General features: G+C 39.5%; 1 protein-coding gene across 1 annotated transcript in view; it reads right to left on the reverse strand.

Moving 5' to 3' along the window:
* bcas3 (BCAS3 microtubule associated cell migration factor) overlaps positions 1-24,382 on the reverse strand; it is a 552,832-nt gene that overhangs the window by 40,474 nt on the left and 487,976 nt on the right. The window contains exon 23 of the mRNA XM_041803667.1: positions 18,238-18,414. Within this exon, the coding sequence (XP_041659601.1) occupies positions 18,238-18,414 (177 nt within the window). The remainder of the gene's footprint in view (positions 1-18,237; positions 18,415-24,382) is intronic.

Raw genomic sequence — 24,382 nt, forward strand, 5'->3', positions numbered from 1 at the left:
TCCCATCTTAAACTAAAAACAGAATATATTAGATTTAGTTTTCTGGCTACATCCGGCTGGTGTAGTTTTGACAAAGAACAGTTAAGTTGATGGAAATGGGTCAAAGTTGAGTGTCTCTAAAGCTGTTTCTCCCTTCATTTGGCCAAGGGACATGGGGATATGCCTTAAAACCAACTGACAGCATGTCTTAAATAACATTAACCAGAGGTGCAGACAGCCCTTTTCTTTCAACTGTGCCTGGATGAACTTCCCTGATGATTCCAGCTACCTGAGGCCAACTCAGTTTATTGACCTGTTAGCTAGGATCACTACGTACCAAGATCTTTTAGATGGACATCAGTTATTGGTGTTCTGTTTTGTGGAGCTCCTGTCCATCTGTCTCCACTGAGTGAGTTTCACTGTAGCTTACAAGTGACACACTGGCTGTAATCTAGTTTACAACATATATAAATATGCATGACCAAATATAAATGCAGTGATTTAATAGTCTGAAAGACAATAAAGATTTATATTAACAACGAAAGAGAAGATCTGACTCAGTTATAAAGCAAAACAGTAATCAGAGTGATACTGAACACGCTAGTGTCTAGCAAATTGAAAGAATATGGAATGAAGCTACTCCATATAGAGCCAGGGTCAGACTGCATAGTCTTTCTGTCTGTATATTGGTCACAGTATTAGATTTTGCCATCATGAGCCATACCTGACCAATCATCACGACTAATAAAATGAAGGAAGCAAAGCTAGGCTAGACGACAACATGGAAAGAAGACTTTAAATCAACATACCAATCACTGTATTTTAACACTATCAGTCCAAATGGTATGATAAATGATACACAAGCTTGACACAAATACTAACATTAGCTACCCAGCAGGGTGCTGAAGTACAACTGCTAACCCTCATCAACATTTCTCTTTTGTCACTGTAGTCCCTACAAACCTAGTAAAGGTAGGGATGTTATTGTTGGAGCTTGACAAATGTTTCCTCTGTCTCACAGTTCCATCTTGCGGCACCAACTTTATCATTCCTCTTCAGCTTCACTATGTGATTTGTTGCTTTTGACCTTTGTGCATGCATAGTGCTCTGTGCTGTCATTGGTCAATGTCATGCACAAGAAAGTACAAACAACAGAAGGAAAAAACTTCAACAGGCTCTGGCTGTAGACCTCTATGGTGGGGCGTTCCGCTGCAGACCTACACAATGAGGCAACTTTGACAGTGGGGCAGGAAGTGATGTACATTACCCAAGCTAGAACCGAAATGACATACTGAATGATGTGCAATTTCCGCTGACTGTCGGAGGTTATGGTAAGTGGCTATTTTTCACAACAGCAGAATTTTATGAATAAAAATGAAAAAAATACAGAGGGGGATAAATTTAAATTCAACACACCACAAACTAAGGAAAACCCAAAGACAGTTAAGGTTAGGCACCCAAACCCTTAAGGTTAGCGTAAGGGTTGGAAAGGACATTGGAGAGGTCTGTAACAGATGAGCCCAAAACGCCCCAACATGGAGGTCTGCAGCCAGATGCCTCTCAAAAAATTAAACATGTTAGACTCTCTGTCAGGAGGTCATGAGACATCACAGATGTGGCTTTGATTGTTGTTGTCTATGTGACGTTAAACAGGATAAAACTTTTTCTTTTTTGGCTGATGCAACCTGAAACTCTACATCTACCAGATCAGGCTTCTGGATTCTTAGTTTGTTCAAGGACTAGACTTAGAGTTGATTATTCAAAGAAAATGTGATTACTTAACACTTCGATACGTGTACATCCATCTGCTATGTGTTTTTTTTAAAAATGTACTGCAGTTAGTGCTGGATCTGGGGTTGAAAAATCTGCTTATTTTGCAAAAGTATAGCTGTTATCAAAGTGACTATAAAACTCTAGAAAGTGTTGTCCAGGCTTAATGACATTCTTCCAGTGAAATTGCAATAGATGGTGTACACTACACAGGCCTTAGTACAATGTTCACCTAATACATTCTGACACACAACTTATACAGCATTTAATAAAGGTACAACAGCTTTACAAACATCTTACAGGGGCACCACAGGCCTAGTGGTTAGGTCGTGCCGAGGCCTATGTCTCTATCCCACTGTCTCTTCCCTGTTTCTGACTCTATCTACTGTCCTTCTCTCTAAAGGCATAAAAAGCCCAGCAAACATATTTTTAAAAACATGTTACAGTGTGATGCTTATGTCCCTACATATAGTAGGAGTAAGGTTTGGATTGAACTTTGACACCATAGTGACAACATAGAAGATGAATGCCCCACAAACAAAACCTTAGAAATGTGACAAAGCTCAAGGACAGTGTTATCCGCCTGGAGAAATGCACCTCTATGAAAGTCCAAAGCACTGTTTTTTAATGGATAAAGGTCCCAAGTTCAGTTTTTAAGTGGTAAATTATAAAAACAGAACCCTCTGCCTGTTAATCTAAATAAAAATAGTGAAGATGTTTAAGTTGTAAAGAGTAGAATAGCTCAGGTTTTAAAGTTGAATTAAACAGCATCCTCTCAAAAAAAGTCAACATGTACAATTTGTGGAGAAAATTCCCCGTTCATTTTGAAGACAAGTCCAAAATCTTGATATTTAACAGAAAAATGAGCAGATGAACCAATTACTGCACAGGGACTAATAACTGAAGCAATTACAGTACTGTAGAAATAAGTAAGGGTAATGAGTAATGTATTGCATTCTTCCAGTCAAGAGTCAAATGTCACTCAGATGCATGTAGGAGATTACAGGCTCTTAGCAGTTGCCAATGGAATTGAAACAATAAAGCATTACATTTGATAGGTTATGGTAGTGTACAGTGCTCATTCTTTAAATGGAAAAGGAACACTTGGTCCAAATGGAAAAATTGAATGCTATTAAAGCACAATGCAGACTTGTGTAGTATTGATTAATAAATGGGGTAAGAGAGATAAGCAGCATGTTTTATCTCTGTAAGATAAAAACATGTTTACATATGTTTAAATCATGAATGCATGCAAGAGAGGAAACCCTCAATCTACACCAACAAATTACATCAATGGATATTTCAAACTTTCTTTATCCTTTATACACAAACACACACACTGAGCAGCATATGGGCACAGAGCGAATGTTTTCTCTGAGGTGATAACATCAGAAGTGGAGTGGAAACCTCCCAAAGTCTACATACAGTCAGTAACCAAGGCAGAAACATACTGCAAATGGCCAATTATTAAGTCAGGCTGCCTGTTTGGACCTCCGTCTGCTGGCTTCATAAATAATTACATTTAAAGAGGAAGTACTGGCCAGTCACATGAGTATGGCTGTTTGATGATTAAGAACACGTTCCCATTCCCAATTTATCAAATATGACAGCTTGAACAGAGCCATTATGCCTGAAAATATGGAGCTCTAGGTATCCTCTTAGACATGCAGCAGGAGTCATAAAACTATTTTTGCACATTCAAAATCTATTATTATTATTAATATTATTATTATTAATAATGTTATTTACTGACCAACAAAATGTGAAAAAAAAACAGCTGAATCCTTTGTTGATAGTCTGCCTATGTCTGAATTCGCTTTCATTTCAGTCTTTTAAATATGACCTACACCTCACCTTGTGTCTCAAAAAAAAAAAAAAAGGCTTCCAAGAGAGACTTCTGAAAAATTCCACTATTGTTTTTCTCTCAAGTGTGCCTGAGTTATGTTGACCATGGGGGTTAGTGTTTTTAAATAGAAATGTCCTGTCCACAGTTGGGGTAAAATAGGTTTGTAATTGCTAAACATTTTATGCCCAACTGCTTCATCAACCTCTGGCATCAGGTACAGGACTTGCTGTTAAACTCCTCCTAGAGGACAGGTCAGTGCGTGGCAAATCTACTAGGGAATTGTAAGTATTTCAAAATACCAGCATTTTTTTTTTTGTTTCTTGTTCAGCTGGTTTGCATAAAAAATTGTTTTATTTATGTGGTCATGTCTGTGATATTGAATTTTGGTCTGCAAATAAAAGCACAGTTTTGCTATTGTTCCATTCACATAGTAATAATTAGCAGAATTAGCATGTTTTGAAAGGGGAAACAAACAGATACAGCTGCTGTGCTCTCCCCAGCAGCCATGTTTCTCCCAAGGGCACACTGTTAAATGGTTAATAGACATGACCTTGTATAGCGCTTTTCTACAACTCAAAGCACTTTTACATCACAGTTAAAAGCACTTCACTCCACATTCACACACTGATGCCAGAGGTTGGAGAACTGGCCATCAGAATTAACTAATCCCATTCAAAGCATCCATACACATTTACATGCCACGGACACAACAGTGGGAGTAGCACATTCGGGAAAATTGTCTTGCCAGAGGCAGGTCAACATGTGACAGGTGGGGATCAAGCCAATGACCTTGCAATAGCGAGATGACTGACTCGGAGCCACAGGCACCCCCTTTAAAGTGACCAATCTAATTCAACAGAGGTCCAGCCAGTTGGTTCTAGTGGTCTGTCAATTAGTGTAATAGGCATCACCTGAGTGCAGTGAATGTGTCTCAAGGGATTGAATTATAAAGACATTTGTGTCTGAAAAGTCCAGTCCCAGGGTAATCAGTATTCCTGGCTACCATTACACCATGAAGACAAAAAAATACTCCAAGCAACTCAGAGAAAAGGTTATTGAATAGTATACGTCAGGGGATGGATACAAAACAACTTTCAAAGGCTTTAAACATCTGCAAGAGTTCAATTAGATCAATCATCCAGAAATGGAGGGACTGTGGCACAGATCAGGCTGTCCTCACAAACTGAGTGGCCATGCAGAAAACTCAAAAAACAACTGTTGTGCAGGTTCTTCATCTGTCAAAGCTTTATGAGAATGGCTAAGAGAAAGCAACTATTGAAGAAAACTCAGACTAAATCTCAACTAGAATTTTTTCAAAGTTCTTGGTCTGATGAGACCAAAATGGTGCTTTTTGGTTATCAGACAAGATGCTATGTTTGGCAGACACCAACCACTGCACATCACCACAAACAAACCATCCCACTATTAAGCACACTGGTCTCAGCATCATGCTGTGGGGATGCTTCTCAGCAGCCAGCCCTGGAAGGCTTGTAAAGACAGAAGGTAAAATGAATACAGCAAAATTTAGGAAAATCCTGGGGGACAATCTTATTTAGACTGCAAGAGAACTACGGACTGGGAGAAGATTTTCCTGCAAGACAATAACCCTGAGCATACAGCAAAAGCTACACAGAAATATTTTAAAGACAACAAGGGGAATGTTCGGGAGTGGCCGAGTCACAGCCCAGATCTCAATCCAAATAGTGTATGGTAGGTAACAGAAAAAGAAGCTCATTTCACAAAGGGAGTTAAATTAATAATTTGTGTCATGCTAAAATCTGGCCTTAGAAGACTCTTGTCCAAAACAAACATGCCATCTTGATTTGTATGCTCTTTGTACAGCCATACCTGAGTCTAACAGCACAACAAGGCAACATGCATTCAGGAATGGGTCTACCTAAAGCATCACATTTTGTGATGTCTGTGTGTGAGCCTGTTATGCTCATACACAGACATCTAAAACATCTGGATATCTATAACACAAATCTAAGAATTGTGGTTGGACTGCTTCTAACACATAAACATTCATATTTGTCAAAACTCAAACTAACACACATCCAATACAAAATATTACAGAAAGCGCAGGAATAAATAAAAACCAACACATGCATCCCCAGTGATGTACAAACACACACCACTGAGGCACACTTTTGGTGCTGATAAGGCTCCTGTAAATATTTGTGTTGAGCCAAGTGTTCAGTTAGCCATCTGGGTGCTGTGGTATTCAGACTGTATTATTATTATTATTACTGCTATTATTACTATCATCATTATTACTCCATGTTTCTTTGAGCTGGGATCCAACAAACTGAGCTGATTATGACCCACTGGGTGTGGGTGGTCCACCAGCAGCCTTAACTCATCAATCAACCAAACTAAACCCCAGTCACCCACACATACACACGGACAGAGCAGCAAGTATACAAAAATGAAACATGTTTGACACCTTTAGTAAAAGATAATATCCACTCTCTGAGCTGTGACAAGACAAGAAGTCACACTGATAGCTCAGATTTATATCTAAACTTTGATGGTGAAGTCTTCTATCACACATACCAAAAGAGCGTAGGTGTAAGTTTTGAAACTTGACATTTGAAATACTGAACAAATTCAATTTGCATCAAAAGGCTTTGAAGAATCAGATGAATCCAATCAAACATGAATCCTCCTCTAACTTTAAAGAGGCTTTGAAAATCAAACAACAAATAAAAGCAGTTAATGAGAGAACAACAACAAATTTGATTTTATGAGCAATGTCATTTTGTTTGAGGAAAGTTCATGGGAAGCATGCTGAGTTTCTAACCTGGCTGTGGACAAATAAGCCACCTAGACAGAAAATTTGAGAAACCTTTTTGGTGGTCTGAATCCTGCCTGTTACTGTAATTCCTCCAACTAGGTGTAAATGGGAGCGCAGAGAAAACGAATCAAGCATCACTTTTGGGCGCTCACGCAACATTCATTTATTTGGGTTACAGACAAGTTAGCTCAAGTCCATTGAGGAAGGAGAGGGCAACAGTTAAGCAGTTCAAATAAGGAAACCTTTGGATGTGCTCAGATACAAACAATACTTTGGATTAGTTGCAAGAATGTGACATTGAAGTGTAAACTGTGCCCAGGTCAGAAACAACTCTCTGCTGCGAACTCTGCATCAAATCTTTCCAAACACCTGCAAAGACAGTGACACAAAGCTACCTAAAGACCCCAACCGAACCCAAGCATGGGTGAAGCCATTAGTAAGTGTATGAGACCAACACCAGCTAAAGATCACATTTCAACAACAACATAGGGAACCAGAAACACTGAGATAAACAGGCTTATGGCAGCATATATGGTGGAGGAAACGCAACCTTCTGCAGCCTTGTTCTTGACATATTTTTCTGTGATGTGGTGTCTTAGTATGATTTTCACAACTTTGGAGAGATCTTGTGTATGCTCACCTCATTGGAATGAGGTTTTGTATTAATTGTAGTGTTACGTAGATCCGACTTGACTTAACATGATGGACATACATGACTGCCGACTAACTTCTTGTGAAGCACATATACATCAAGTCTTGTCTCGTAACATCACTCCTTGTATTGACATCACTCATATACCCTTGGACCCGTTATTCATTCATTCATTCTTTTAAATTGTCATTGTACAATATACAATGAAATTGTTTTTGCAGATCCATTTAGTGCTCGAGCAATTTTTCATTAAATATTGAAAAAGCTCTGAGATATGTGTTGTTTTTTAGTTTGTTAGTTTTGGTTCTTATTGTCCTGAACCATCTTCCTGAGGGTAGCAGTTGGAACAGGTGATGTGCTGGGTGGGATGAGTCCCTTAGGATGCCCAGGGCCTTCCTGTGGCAGCGGGACCTGAACAACTCCTCTAGGGAGAGGAGACCACAGCCTATGATTTTCTGTGCTGTGTTGATGACCCTGGCTGAATTTATATGTTTATAATCAACTTCTTTTGCATTTCTTGAATGTCCCTTAGGATTAATCAATTATATATTTCTATCTATCTATCATTTCTTTTGTAGGTTTCGGTACAAAGACTGAGTCAGAGAAACCTACGATAAGTAGTACTGGCTCAGATATTTAGCGTAAAGTGCCTCCTGGTCACTAGTTCAGTCAAAATCTTCAATGCACTGATCTTGTTTCACTGCAACCGCTGCAACCATGCATGTCATCCCACCTCTCTCCTCCCTGTATTTTCTTTCTCTTTTAATTGACATAAAACCAAAATACAAGCGTTAAATTCCTCCACAATTGTCTGATCGCATATCCAGTTCTGCTTGCCTGTGTCCATGTTTTAAGTGTTCATCCAGATGGATAAAAATGCCATATGTCTTCAATTTATTTCATCTGGCACTGCATTTTGAACCCAAACTGAACTTGTACATTTTTCTAATGTTTTTGTGGTAAGAAAATGCAAATGCTGGATTAAAATATAAGCTACTGACAGTTTCTAACCAGCAGTTGCTGGCACTGAGCTGCAAATACATCATTCAGCACTGCTCTGAACTGAGCTACAACACATCAAGACAAAAATGTCTCTCTGTAATCAGAAAGATGCTTTTGGGTTGGAATTTTTTTAAGTGGCCAAAAAAACATAAACAATATTCTTTTACGAACAGAGAAGATTTAGAGGGATAAAATACTAACCTAAATTGTGGAGAAATAGGAATACTAAGAACATAAATTGAGACAAATCTTCATCAAGTTGCTCTTACCAAAGTGCAAACAATTTACTTTGTAACTGTTTTCTGTTAAAAATTAACTCTACCTAAATCCTTCTCACTGCACTGACAGAAATAGCCTTAAAATAATTCAAAACACAGTAAAAACTTAAACTTAAATAGCGAAACAACAGTGACTCTTTCAGTCTGATTAAAGCATAAAAATGTCTGTTACAAAGAACGTGTCTCCCACGTTTCCTGGTTTCTTTTTCTTTAAGGAAAACATGCTTGAATATAACATCTAATGCCATTGCAGTTATCTTTATATAAGGATTAATACCCCAGAATCAATCCTTCAATTTTTATTTGTTAAGTGCCCATTCCTATCCAAATCCCAAGGCATTTTCCAAAGAAGGCAGGTCTAAACCATACTCTGTTATGTTAGACCCAGCATCAATCCACCATGAGCAAACTAAGTAGCATTTAGCAAACTTTCAGTGGCAAGTAAAAACCTCCTACTACCAGACAGAAACCTTGAGCAGAACCAGACTCAGGTTGAACAGCCATCTGCCACAGCTGGAAGATGAAAAGGAATGGAGGAAAATTTAGAAAGCTAGAAAAGGGAAATGCGGTAATAGAAAAGAGGAAGATGCGTAAAAACAGAAGAGGTAGGGGCAGACAAAGTGAAGAGGGGGGTCACAGAACACAGTAGTAGTGTATGAAAAACTGGCAGTAGTAACCATGGCTGAAAGAAGACTGAATATTTCAATATTAGCACTGAAAACTGAGTTTTGAATGGAAATGAGAGCAGTTAATACATAGTAGCATGAATCTGAATGTAAGGGTGCAACAGCTTTATGCTATAAAGGAGGAGGCTGGGGTGGAGGAGGTTAAGCTTTGCCAGCAGCAGCAGCAGGGTGGTGCATCAGCATTAATGCAAGAAGGGATTAGTGAGAAGTATGTCATATTCAAATACACCGCTGTGTTGAGAGAAAGAGCTGTGATTGGCTGTGGGAGCCTAGAGGTGATACTTGGGATCAGTTGGCCGTCAGCTGATCACAGCTGGGCATATGACAACCGTACCTTGCATGCACTAACGCTAGGCCTCATTTAAAGGATACAGATTTTTAATAGATACAATCCAACCACAAAGTGCCTGGAAACTTGTTTTTTAAAATCCTGATTTGCTGCCAATCTCATTCTAACAAATGCTTATTGGGAAAAAATGTTTTATGTTATCAAAATGGTTATATTTAATATCAAATACATTTTAGGCTAGAATATTTGAACTTCAGTAAACACACTCATAAAAATGACATTTGTTTGCTGATCTACTGCTGACTTGATATTCTAAAACCAGTAAAAAGTAAAAATATCAAAAACCTAGTGTCGTCATGCAGCATCACTGAAACTGGGCAAAGTTGTCTTTTACAAAGAAAATAACTAAGTATTACTGTTTTAGAATGAGGAAAAATGCTTAAATGTCCCATCCAGTACCACTGCAGTACTACTGTATCTAAATAACACCGCTGCCATGGAATGTGTAGAAAATAACATTATTTGTGTTAAGCATATGCAATCTCAGCTTGGTGTTCTTACAAAAATTATATCTATTTTCTTACAGAAAGAAAGAACATTTGGAAAAATGCCCTTCTAACCAAACTTGCCATGAAAAACCAATTTGAGGGTGCAACAGAAAAGTACAAATGATTAAATTACCCATGATGTGTTCCTGAGCCATGACAAATGTTTGTCCTTGTTGAACAAGAACTAGAAATAAAAGACATTTGATTCTGTGCTGTAAGACTGACCATAAAGCGGGCCACTTGGTCAAAGCATAAATCTTCAAAATTAAAGATATTTCCTCCTAATTTAATTCCACTTTTTCAGCATGATGACACAAAGGCAAAAGGCCCTCGGCATCCAAAGATGGAGACAAAATAAAAGCCCCCACCACTACTCAGAAATGGTATATTATGAAATGACATGATGTAAAGGGACATAGACAGCACCATTGTTCCTCAGCTGAGACACACCAGGTCGTGTTGAGCAGTCGTCCACTCTCCATATGGCTTCAATGGAATTTATGTTGGGCAGGCACCAATAAGCTAAATCTAGTTAGCAACATTATATCATTGGAGCCAAATCTAATTTCAGCCCCAGTGTGTTTTAGTCGTCAGTGACTCTGTCTCCCTCACCCCCTCCTCCATCCTCTGTTCTCTCTCTCTCCCTCCCGTCCATCCGTCCATCTCTCTATGTGAGTGTCACCTGCCCTCCGAGCTGGCGACGCTGGGTCTCGGCCTTAGCGTGAGAGCCCCATTACCCTGACTGGAGGCTTTGTTTTCCCTGTGAATCTGCAAGTGTATGTGTGTGTGTGTGTGTACGTGCTGGAGGAGAATGTCAGAGAGATGGTGATTTGTTACATCAGCGAGCATTCCTGCTCTGAGATCCTCTGAGTGTGTGAGCAGAGACACATATCAGAGAAGGGGGGTTAGTTGTTGTGTTTGTTGCTGCGATTCCATCCAACTCTATTTATATAAAATTATAAAGCAGCAAATAGTTTTTGAAGATGATAAATAGCCGTGGAAGTGCATAAATAATGACATAAGCGCGGCTGAAATGTATTGTGTATAAAAGTTTGAAAAGTTTGCAGAGATTTCACTCAACAGTCGTGGGGAAACACACAACGGGGAAATTAATGAGGGAGAATGTGTGTATAAGTGAGGTAAGAGAGTGTGTTTTGTGTGTGAGCAATCAAGTTCAAGGTCTATGTTGTGTGTCTGAGTGCCGGGGCCACAGCTTCCAGCAAATGGAGACACTGAGCAAGATACCATCTGCCTCTGCCCATCTCACGCCAAGAAACACACACAGAGCCACAGACAGACAGACACATTCAGAGCGCCTTTAAACGCTCCACATACAGCTCAATTCACAACGGAAACACTTGAGGTGATCACATATTTACATGGAATTCCCTCTGAATATGAATAATGAACTGAAAGAAACAAGCTCGGAAAACAAGAACGAATTAAAGACAATCTAAACCCCCAGAGCCCTAAAAATATATGTATATTATATGAACTAGGATTTTGATTAAATTGGGTTTAAATCTTGACATCTGAATTCAAAGTATAGACATTTTTCTTATTGTTAGACCTATTCCTTTGTTCTTCCTTCAACATTACAATGTGTTTAAAGGACTGAAGTTTTAGGTCTGAAGTACATTTATACATCGGCTTCAATATCAGTGTTGTCTAAAATTAGTTTGAAAATATCAGTATTTCAGATATTGGCTATTGCTAACCTTGATAACCCTGAACACCGAGAACAGCCGAGCAGGCACAAGCAGAATTCTTGAGTAGAACAGAGTAATAGCCAATCAGGAAGCAAGCTGGCCAAAGGAGGAAGCAAAACAAAAACACAGCCATGGGAACAATAGTAAAAGTGAAACATAAAGTTCGATGGATGTCAAAAATGGAGAAGCAACTGTTTGGTTTTTGGCAACGACACCAGTGTTTAACAATGTTTACTGTAATCATACTGCAAGCCAGGAGGCTGGACTAAAATTGCAACCAAAATGAATTGAGCAGGTAGCTAACAACTAGCCATATTAGCTTGTGTACATGAAAGTAGTGTGACCAGACTTCCTTGATTTCCAGGGACAGTCACTGTTTTCATAGACCTGTTCCTGACTTGTGCCATCCCCGGAAATGTCCCTGGTTTAAACTGTAACTTAAACATGACATATTTTGCCCTTTTAAGACAAGTTTATATTGTTCTTAGAGGTCCCCAAAACATGCCTCTGAAGTTTGTTGCTGAAAAAACACTCTAGTATAGGATTTTTGCATGTCGAAAAAGCCCTGCTCAGAATGAGCAATTTCTGTGTCTGTGGCTTTAAATGTTAATGAGCTGTCTCACTCCACCCCTGACCACGCCCCTCTAAGGAAATGGATGTGGCACTCCTGATGTTACAATGTTACAGATGTCTTTATCTAAAGTTAAGGATCTCACTGAGGTTCGAACCATCAATCTCCCAGACAAAAGTCAGCAGGGTAACACACTGAGCTATCCAGCATCTCAGTTGGCAGTTGAGAGGAAGATCAGGAGAGGAGGGTGAAACTTTCTGCCAAGTGGGGAGGGCAAACCAAACCTGGGAGCGGTGCTAAATCCCAATGTGAGGTCATGAGGGTAAAATCTGAGAACGGCTTGTTTCACCAAACGTTTTCTTAAAGGTGGAGATAGAGAGGGGGGAAGGGAATGGATTTTTCTGGTATTTGAGGGGATTGTTGACAGGCCAGGGGCACATATTTTTGATGGAAAAGCCTGAAAAAGTGTTTTTTTGCATAATATGTCCCCTTTAAAGAAAGACTTACCCTGCAAAGCAGATGCATTTGCCAGACTCCATGTCATCAGGCAAATCCATCTTGAAAAACACCAATCCACAATGTTTGTGCTGAACTGATCCCTGTTCGGACCATTCAGCATCATTTGATGAGAACGAGGCAGTAACTATGGGCAGGTTTAGTTGTACTGAAAGCCTTTCCTGATGACAGCCTCCAGTACGGTGGTTAGCTTGGAAACAGCTCTAGTAAAGCGTAAATTTTACCAGAACTTGACCACTTCTCTGCATGACATAAAGAATAAAAACAACACTCAAAGCTTTTCATGACGGGAAGTTGTTTTTGCTCCTCTGACAACTTGCTTCAGCATGCTTTTGTTACAGGGAGAAAGGGTTAGTTGGTGTGTGAGTCATTATATACAATGGCTGCTAGAGGAGTGACTAGCTTGAACTTAGCCACAGTGGAAGTTTTGTCAGAAATGGGCAACATTCCTGTATTAAAACAAGAGCAGAGAGCAATACTGAAAGCTTTCCATGGTAGAAAAGATGTTTTCGCTTTTCAGCATAGGTTTACAATCGTTATGGGTGTGGTTTGCCGGTGTATCCAATGGCTGCTGCTGTGGTTGCTGTTAGCATGGATGTAGCTGTAGGAAAGTGGTAGTTTAATTGGAAATGGACCACATTTCTTTTTAAAACAAAATCAACGAGCCACACTTTTATTCACAGAGAAGCTCTGCCATTAACAATCTATGGCAGCGGTAACCTGTCAGCTAAAGAGAAGTGCATGCGCACGTCATTTTGTCACCAATCACCTTATGAGAATATTTTGAAAAGTCCTGCCCTTCCCAAATGCTTTCTAAGGGAGCTTTCCCAGATGAATGTGAAATATACCCATGTGATGGATATTGAAAACAGTCAATCTGGTATGTCAGGTTAAAGGAAAACTCTGAATTCAATTCACCTAACTTATGGTGTGATCTCTGTAAATGTAATGAATCTGTTTTATTAAATTCTCTGTTTGCCAGTGTGTCTTCAGTTAATACCATAAACATATTAAAATGAACATAGCATTGGCACAAAGACAAACATCATCATCATACCACCAATCTCTGTTGCTTTGTCCGCCACACATATTGTTTCATTTTACGATATGTCCTGCCTCCTCCTCCCTTCTTACCTGATTCTGATAAACAGGTATCAAACAAGCTGTCCATCATCCATTATGCTGACTGAATCATGTGGTTTCTTTTCCTCCATAAAACCATCTCCTGACCATCCATGTCGCTCCCCCTCTTACAGCAAATGCAGGAACATTTCCTATATGTTACAGTGCAGAAGTGCTGTGCGATTAGATTAGCCTAAAGACATTGAAGCCTCTCTGTCTGTTTTAACAGACGGAGGAACCAATGAGTCCATCACATTCCCTGTGGATGATGTCTTCAGCACGACTCTGGGCACAGGAGAGAGTGTGTGTCAGGGGTGTATTTTGATGTAATGTGATCAGTAATGAATTTTGTGTTGCATTAAAGGGGTGGAAAGGGGAGGGAGGGATGCTATACAATGGGGTAAGGGGGGACAGAAGAAGAGGCGACTGACTACGAGTGTCCGGGAGTCTCCAACATGTAATCTAATGAAGTAACACGGGGGGGGGGGGGTCGTAAAAAGAGTGATGAGGAGACGGAGAAAAAGAGAGAGAGAGGACAGCTACAAACAAGGTTAAATCCTCACACAGAGAGAGAGAGAGAGAGAGAGAGAAGGAGAGGGGACAGGGCTGGATATGTACGGGGATGGTTTGAAGGGGGGGTGATAGTCGATGCTAAATCCATTAAGGCCTTGTGACCCCCCTCTCCCCTACCACTGACACCCTCCCCAACCCCATGGCTGCGTCTGAGGAGCTACACCCCTGTGCACACACACATTTAAATCAAAGGAACTCTTGTCCACTTAAGAAGGGGGGAAAGAGACAGAGAGAGCACTGCCGCTTCCTAAACGAGTTAACCATTTGGACTGTCAGGGCCAACGGCATGTCTGCTGCATGCACACGCACACACATGCAGACAGGAAGCCTCCAAGTAAAGAAAGGCATGTGCAAATATGCCAAACCTACAAACCTACACACTTTGAAACAACCAGAACATCCTTCTACTGGAGGGCCAATCCATCACTGGACCTTTACCTGGCAGCAGTGTACGCTGAGTAATACCACAGTAAGGATGTCCTGCTTCCTAATAAGACACTTATGTGCACTGAAGACATGAGTACTGACATTTATAATCAAATAGGACAGAAAACATTGAGCCACATCACCAGTGATGGCTTTTTTGTAAGGTCAGTCCTCACTCTTCCATATTTTTGTCATATGATTCTGATTTGTTTGTGACATCATTCCCTGTTTGGTTTTACAACACAATTTTGCGCCAAACTCATGTAACCTACAGTCATGGACGAAAATATTGGCACCCCTGGAATTTGTCCAGAAAATACACCATTTCTCCCAAAAATTATTGCAATTACAAATGTTTTTGGTATACACGTGTATATTGCCTTTATGTGCATTGGAGCAACACAAAAAAGCAGAAGAAAAAAGACAAAATTGACATAATTTTACACAAAACTCAAAAAATGGGTCGGACAAAATTGTTGGCACTGTCAACTTAATATTTGGTTGCACACCCTTGAAAAAAAATAACTGAAATCAATCACTTCCTATAACCATCAACAAGCTTCTTACACCTCTCAACTGGAATTTTGGACCACTCTTCTTTTGCAAACTTCTCCAGGTCTCTCAGATTTGAAGGGTGCTTCTTGCAACAGCAGGTTTAAGATCTCTCCATAGGTGTTCAATTGTATTTAGATATGGACTCATTGCTGGCCTTAGAACTCTCAAGTGCTTTGTCTCCAACCATTTCTTGGTGCTTTTTACCCACACAGATGAAATCGGCAGGGGATTATGTAAACGGTTCCGTATCTTTGTTTGTATGTGTACAAGATAACTCGAGAACGGAAAGTCAGATCTTCACCAGACTTTCAGGGAATATTGGGATAGTGACAGGGAAGAATCGATCAGATTTTGGTGATGATCTGGCCATTCTAGTTGAGGTGTGTTTTGTGTCATTGTCCTGCTGAACACCCATGACCTCTGACGCAGACCCAGCTTTCTGATACTTGGCCGTACATTGTGGCCCAAAATCATTTGATAGTCTCAGATTTCATGATTCCTTGCACACAGTTACGGACCCAGTGCCAGAGGCAGCAAAACGACCCCAAAACATCCTTGACCCTCCACCATGTTTGACTGTAGGTACTGTGTTCTTTTCTTTGTAGGCCTCATTCCATTTTCTGTAAACAGTAGAATGATGTGCTTTTCCAAAAAGCTCTACCTTTTTATGTCTCTTTGTCAGCAGTGGGGTTCTCCTCGGTCTCCTGCCACAGCGCTTCATCTCATTCAGATTACGATGCATGGAGCTGAAACTTTTGCTCCCTGAGTCAGCAGGACAGCCTGAATTTGTGTGGAAGTTGACTGAGGATGTTTATCCACCATTCCAACTATCCTGCGTTGCATTCTTTTGTCAGTTGTCCTCTTCTGTCCACGTCCAGGGAGATTAGCCACAGTTCCATGGGTTATAAACTTTTTGATTATATTATGAACAGTGGACACAGGAATTTCAAGATCTCTGGAGATGGTCTTGTAACCTTGAGATTGTTCATATTTTCCCACAATTTTGCTTCTTAAGTCCTCAGATTCTGGGCTCTTCTTTCTCTTCTCCATGCTTGGTGTGACACACAGGCACACAACATAAAGGTTGTGTCAACTTTTAGACATTCTAACTGGCTTCAGGTGTGATTTCTAGATTGCCAGCACCTGTTACTGCCACAGGTGAGTTTAAATGAGCATCACATGCTTGAAATAAAATGATTTACCCACAGTTTTAAAAAAGTGCCAATAATTTTGTCCGGCCCATTTTTTGAGTTTTGTGTCAAATTATGTCAGTTTTGTCTTTTTTCTTCTGCTTTTTTGTGTTTTTCCAATGCACATAAAGGCAATAAACATGTGGATACCAAAAACATTTGTAATTGCAACAATTTCTGGTGGTATGGTGTATTTTCTGGACAAATTCCAGGGGTGCCATTACTTTTGTCCATGACTGTTAAGGAGCTTTATAAGTCCTGTAGATCTTGCGATTAGACAATAAAATCTTAAATCCAAGCAAGAATATTTGTCTAATTTCTTGGCAAAATTATGACACCTTTTTCAGACTGGAAGTGTATTTAGCTGCGTGCAGCTGCACCACATGTCCACTCTGGCATGCATCATCAGAGCTTTCATACTAGGTCCATCAGTATCCAGAAGCTTTATCACAATAACCTCCCTATGAGGGACTTGATTCAGTGTGTAGAAAAATTTCTGAATAAAAGCATTTTGCACAAACAAAAGGAGTTTCTCCAGTGAAATGTACTATCCTTTCAAATTGAAAAGTATTAACTGGAAGATTACCCATTCTTTGTTTACCTTTCCTGTGTCATATTGTACCAGCATGGAAACAGAGATTCAAAAATGGTAAAAGTTTAGAGAAAAATGTAAGCAAATAGATGCATTCAGTTTGTGGCCTTCGTCTGGGTCGTCAAGAAACAGACTGCAAACATATTCTACCAGTGTGGGCAACATATTTGCTACGACAAGGTAAATATAGCCCTCTGTTGATCATTTTCCTCTCTATTTTGGCCAAGAACTGCATACAGCGCAATGAAAAAATAGCCCTCTATTCTCTAGACTCTGTGTGTGAGACATGTGTATCAGGCATGTGAGACAAGGTACTCACACAGGCAGTCTGAAAGCTCTGACTTGTTAACATGCCAACTTAAATAAAAATAAAGACATGCTGCCAAGACGATCATCTCACAAGCACAGTCCAAAACAGGCTGTACACTTCTACAGAAGCATTTTGTATTCAAATTTGAACATTGAATTCTGCCCCATACCTAAATATTTTTTTGGCTTTTCATATAATAAAATACATTTGAATATCTTGAAATAAGGTCTGAGCTTACCATGTGAAAGTGGCTTATTATAAGTGTGAAAACATCAATACAATGAGAAATCAGACAATTGCAAGATCTGTAGTTTTTAAGATCGATTACTTAAAAGGTTAAAGGATTTAATGAGCTTAGTGACATAAAGTCAGTGGGTTTTTTTTAAGGCTCTTAGAATTCCTCCATAAAGGATTACTTTTGCATGAATGTCTTTTCCATTAGAATACACTAAAATAATAGACACGCTGGCAGCCATGACTTATCTGATCTTTTGAAGCCATGAGAGTGGCATTTGTGGATTTACAGAATAATTTGGGATGACATTTTTCTGTAATCATGCCTGAAGAAAGAGGTTTTGTGCATTTCTGCTCCTCTGTCTTACCATCATTGGTCATTTTAAACAGATTTGTTGACCTTAAGGGGAGAAAAACCTCATCTAACAAACATATCCTACTACCAGACATCTTGTATGTGTCTACCAAAGTTATGACATTTTCTGATAGGATATGATTTTTTTGCAAACTGACAGATAACCATGTGTAGTATTTGTATGCCTGTATGTGTGGGTCTATTTCTGACAGTTAAAGTTTTTAGTTTACTACTGACCTGTAGCAGATCCTACGATGTCCCTGGAGGGTGACTCAGACATAGCATCCGCAAGTCTCTCCCGGAGCCCTTCATCTGTCGTGTCTGCAGAGCCGATGTTGTGTCGCGGCACGCCAAAGCTCTCCGGCCAGCTTCCACAAACTTCCAGGAGTGTGACCCCTCGCCCGTCAAATGCACCTAAAGACAAAAAAGCAGAGTAAAGCTTGATGAATCAGAGTTTACTCTTCAGGCTATTGCAGGGTTGACAATGATACAGGTGATTGCTCAGAATCTAATGTAAAGAGTCTGATCAATTTCTGATTCTACCAGGAGAAGGCATCATTAATTTATACATAATATGATTTGATAAATGCAATAAGAGCAACTTTGTGTTAAACTGTGATTTCAGAAGCACCGTCCTTCCAGTGTAGGAACAGAGAAGATACTCAAATATTTTTAGATTTAATTCAATATACCAAAAAGTCTAACAAGAATCAAAACAAAGCTTTGATACTGGTGTCACTGTGGACACCCAAATAATCAGATATTATCTAAACTAATCTTATAGTTTTTATATCTTTTTGTTTTCTTTTACCAAAAAGGGATAAAAAAAATCATAAAAACTTTAAACTTTCAAATTAAACTCTTTTAGACTCCTTAGCAGAAAGGGTTGAAGCAGGAATAAATGCAAAAAGTGAACAAAAAATCCAGTAAAATATTTTTGAATAAATTATCCTTTAAGGAGCAAAGTAAAACTACACTAAAATCTCCAATCTGAGTAGTTTTTTTTTTTTTTAAATTCTTGTCTAAAATATCTCATCACACTTAGCATTAACCAGACGAGTAAAGCCAAGTATAGATTGATATTTCATCTTAGGGCACAAAAGTAAAACATAAGGCATGATTTTTATGAAATACGTAATACCATATATATATATATGACATATAAAATTGACTTGATTTTCTTGAAATGTGATATCTACATTCCTCTCACATTTCAAGTAACGCCAGCCTTAAATTTCTCCTACAACAAATTAGGTTGACACATTTACCAATATTTGAGTGTTTGCTTAACAGGAATACAATCCCTTGTGTTATGAACAAAAAAATTAACTTTCTGAAAGCAGAAACCAAAATGTGATGCACTTTTGGCATCACATTTTCAAAAAAACCTGATCTGACTTGCTTCTTTCTTTTTGTGGTGAATACATAACTTCAACCACACCGCAGTATAAATCAATTTACTCCACACAAGTTTCATTAGGGTTCAGGAGATCAGCTGGTTCAAAGTTACACACATAACAAACAACGTGTCAGCACAACACAATCTTCATGCCTGTCAAACCAAATCCACACAGACCTGCAGTGCACCTTAATCTCTCTCCTTTCTGTCTGTCGTAATTTCTGCAATCAGAGAGATCTTGTGCTCTGGAGCCAGAAAGTCTGCAACCTGTTTCTGTGTGTACGTGTGTTTGTGTGTGTGTGTGTTTATGTGCGACGAGCCATCGAGGCAGGCAGGCATGCAGACAGTAAAACAACTGGTTTATTCTATTAGTGTGATCATTTGACGTGGTCAGTGTGGCTGCCAGCACTGAGAGGTGATAACGGCTGAAGAAAGGGGAGATTTAGATGTGATGTTGGGAAAATGCTCCTGTGACAAAATCAGTGACACAAACACATGATTTCTGTTTATCATCGACATCTGATCAAATCTGCATCTCTCTGTCTGTTAACATCCAGGATGTATGTGACAGACAGTGGGAAACTGAGTCAAGAGTCAAGTCAAGGAATCTTTGTGTCTTTCTGACGGGAAATCCTATACAAGTGTCAATGCAAGTCATAAGGAATGATAAAAACTTAACGAAATACCCAAACATGGCACCTAGAACAAAGAAGTATCTGGGAAATATGTAGCTTAGCTGAGCATAAACACTAAAAATGGAAAAAAAACATTAGACTTGCTCCCTGAAAATTTAAGATGGTGGTGGTGGGTGGGGGGTGATTCAAACCAAAGGAGATTCACAACTTAAACTTGCATTATAGCTGTGATTCTCAATCTCTGAATACCATCCTGCTCTTTTTCACAGTTAAAAAGATTCTTGTGCCCCCCAGACCTCTAAAATTTTAATAAAATGTATGTTTAATGTCTTAAATTTGAGGTTATTCTACAGTTTCTCTGACTTTTATAAGTTAAAATTAGTTCTTTATTGAGTTAAATTCTAGATACATTGAATTTGTATCATTCTGCCAGAAAACACACAACATATGCATTAAACATACACTAATACACTACGTTAATTCTGCCAAACTCTGCACAATAACATCAGCTGCTTACTGCCAGACGTGTTGAATCAAGACATCATTTAAATAGAACCTGTCTGACAAAGTAAAGTAGGCTAAAAGAGCTCAGAAAAGCAACACAACAGTCCAGGATCTAAAGAAATTCAAGAACAGATGACATCTTTAAGTCTGAAAAGGGTTACAGAGCCTTTTCTTAGGCTTCGGGACACCATGGTGAGAGCCATTATCCACAAATGGAGAAAACTGGGAACAGTGGTGAGCCTTCCCAGGAATGGTTGGCCAACCAAAATGATTCTAAGAGTACAACAACGACTTATCCAGGAGGTCACAGAAGATCCCAAAAAACTGCAGGCCTCACTTGATTCATTTATGGTCAATGCTCGTGATTCAAGAATAAGAAAGACGATGGGCAAAAATGGCATCCATGGGAGAGTTCCGAGGCCAAACCACTGCTGTCCAAAAAGAGCACAAAGGCTCATCTCACATTTGCCAAAAACATCCTGATGATCCCCAAGACTGATGGAGAAATATTTTGTGGACAGACAAAACAAAAGCTGAACTTTATGGAAGGTGTGCATCCTGTTATGTCTGGTGTAAAAATAACGGAGCATTTGATAAAAACAACATCATCCACACAGTCAAAGATGGTGGTGTCAGTGTGATTGTCAGGGGCTGCTTTGCTGCTTCAGGACCTGGACCACTTGCCGTAATTGATGGAACAATGGATCCTGCTTTCTACTAGAAGATGTTGAAGGAGAATGTCCGGTCATTGATTTGGGACCTCAAGCTCAAGTGCACTTGGGTTATGCAGCAGGAAAATGATTAAAAACACACCGATCAGTCCACCTCTGAATGGCTTGTAAAAAAAATGAAGGTGTTGAGTGGCTTCGTCAAAGTCTGGTCTTAGATTCCACTGAAATGCTGTGGCATGACCTTAAACAGACCATTCGTGCTGGAAAACCCTCCAACGTGGCTGAATGGAAACAATTCTGCAAAAAAGAGTGAGTTAAAATTTCTCCAAAGTTATGTGAAGGACTCATTGCCAGCTACCATAAACATTTGCTCACAATTGTTGCCGCCACAGTTAGCACAAATAGTTTTGTAGGTTTAGGGGGCAGTTAAGGCCAGGTAGGTCAGGATGGCTTTTTTTCCTTTACGGCATTGTATTTGTAAGCCATTGTTTTGGTTTCATGGATAAATTTAACATAATGGGGGAGAAAAGCAGTCACTAGCTTGCCTGGATTACACTTTGAGCTACATGCAGTGCATTTTGGATTAACTAGTAAGGACACTTTAAACAGCTTTTCTTCCTCAACCCCAACTTTTTAGTCAATACACCTCCTGGGTGGCAGTCTTTTTTTATTGAACAGTCCTCAATTTAAAACAAGAAGTAATCACTAGAGGTGGGCAGAGCTAAGTATAGCATTATAGCTCTTTTCTCAACCTTGAAATGCCTAGTGAGGCTGAAATGTTAAGCTGGGTGGGAGGTGGGTTTCAGTGTTATGGGGGTGAGCTTAGGCGACTGACTTCTAAATATTTTACCTTTAAAAATGTAAGACTTTGAAAGTATGTCTAAAAGGAAATTGTATTTGATTGTAAATACCACTTGTGCAGTTTTACCAAACAACAAATCTAATGACACTTGAAATGCAAGCATGATTGATGAGGTGAAAAAAAGAAAAATGTGACTCAAATTTTAAGTCAGAATAATTTAGGTTTGCTTTAATGTTGACATTATCACAAGCTACATATGGTCTTGACCTTTCTACCTAAATCTGAGCAGCCCTAAACTGAACACATGCTGTATTCCTACATCTTGTAAACCCTTTCTCTCTCTCTGTTAGACATGTGGACAGACGCAGGAATGTTTCTGGTCTTGTGGGTATCAGCAAAACCCCGAGTGAGAACGCAGACAGGACGACATCAAAGGAACAAGTAAAGACAAGGACAGAGGAGATCTTCTTTTCCTGGAAACATCAGCGTCCAAATGCACAATCTGCGTGAGTGTGTGTATAAAGAACAGGAAGCATGAAGGGACATAGATTGAGTGGGAAAAAAATATGTTTAAGTGCTCATTTTTAGGTCCTACTGAAACATCAATAAATGAATACTGCAAAAGTTAAACTGCCAAGATAAACAGTTAAAATGATAAAAAGAAAAAAATATATTTCTAAGAAAATTAATATGAACAGTACCCTAACAGAGGCACCATAGGGCTTTGAAACAAATACTCAGGGGTACATTAAAATAGACAAAAAGAAAACCTTGAGACTGATGTCCAAGGATTTTCCCATACACTGAGAAATTATTCTGAAGTTTTCTTGGTATCAGAAAGTGCTTGCCTCATCCTGCGTTGATATTTGCAGATAATTGTGGGTTTTTGATGGACACTTCATATTTAACCAAATTTAGAAGTATCTTTCAAAGTCAATTTCTTTCTAAGGCTAGCCACACATTTGATGATTTTACAAACTTAACCAATTTTTAAAACAAGGGAGACCACAAACATAAGGACAGTTTTAACCAATTTTACCATTATTATCCTCTGAATGGACACTCTAGACATTTCATCCAGGCTGCAAGACCACACATCTGCTGCTGGTACAGTAGTTCTCAGTGGCAATGCAAATAACAGAGCTCTCACAGAAACTTTGAAGTGCATTGTTTTGTAGCAAGAGGTAAAAATAAGAGAAAGAACATGAAATCCTGTTAGAGACACAACTAATAGACTTTGATGCATAAATATTTGTTGCTTGTGTTTAGGTTTGCTGCCATCTTTGATATTTCAGTTAGGACTCCTTATCAAGAAAACCAAGTTAGCAGTGAAAAATACTTTTCTTCATTAGCAGTTATTAATTAGCCCTTAATACTATTATTTGTGTTTGGGGATGTGGCTATTCTGGGATCCCCCTGCCCTGCCACGAGCCTATGTTAAAGCATCATGCAGGAACAGCACAGGTTCCTGCTCTACCTGTGAGATAAGGAAAGCCTGAGGCAGGGAGAGCAATTGCAAAAACCCAGAGCAGAACAGGCATCACTGACAACAGGATGACATTTACAAAGTCAGAAGCAGAAAAAAGGAGAAGCTGGGGTGGAGGATAGCACAAAAAGTAAGAAAATTTGTGTTTGGTACATTATTTCTTTGTTGTAACAATGCTTCTTGGCAATAAATTTTATACCGTTGGAAAGCCTGTTTATTACCCTTTTAAATGGTGCCACATTTTTAAATGCATTTGTGGGATGAGCAGCAGAGTTGAGTATGTGGGTTGCGCCAAAAATGTACCAAATCTTCTCTGCCAATGCTAAACAGCTGATTCTGTCATTGACTCTTGTTTGGTGTTTGGTGGATTGGATGATTGAAGTTTGAAGAAAGAAGACATATTGACAATTTAACAATTTATTCATTTAACAAATAGGATCCTCAGTAGCATGTGGGAGAACCATATACAGCCACAACAGCCTGGCACCTCCTCCTCATGCTGGTCACCAGCCTGGCCACACACTGCTGTGGGATGGCATCCCATTCTTCAACCAGCATTTGTCGCAAGTCAGCTAATGTGGTTGTGTTGGTCACTCTGGCACAAACAGCACACCCAAGCTGATCCCACAAGTGTTCAATGGGGTTAAGGTCAGGACTGCTGACAGGCCATTCCATCCTCTCCACTCCCAAATTCTGGAGGTAGTCTCTGATAAACCCCACTCTGTGGGGGCAGATATTGTCATCTGGGACGATAGAGCTCTTGCTGACAGGGTGAGAAAACAGTATTCTTGGGGTGTTGTCTTTTTGGGACGCCCACTTCACGGCCTGTCACTGACATTCCCCGTTATATGGAACTTGGCCATCAGTTTGGAGATGGTACTAGAG

Source organism: Cheilinus undulatus, linkage group 2, assembly GCF_018320785.1.
Source record: "Cheilinus undulatus linkage group 2, ASM1832078v1, whole genome shotgun sequence".
Lineage (NCBI taxonomy): Eukaryota > Metazoa > Chordata > Actinopteri > Labriformes > Labridae > Cheilinus > Cheilinus undulatus.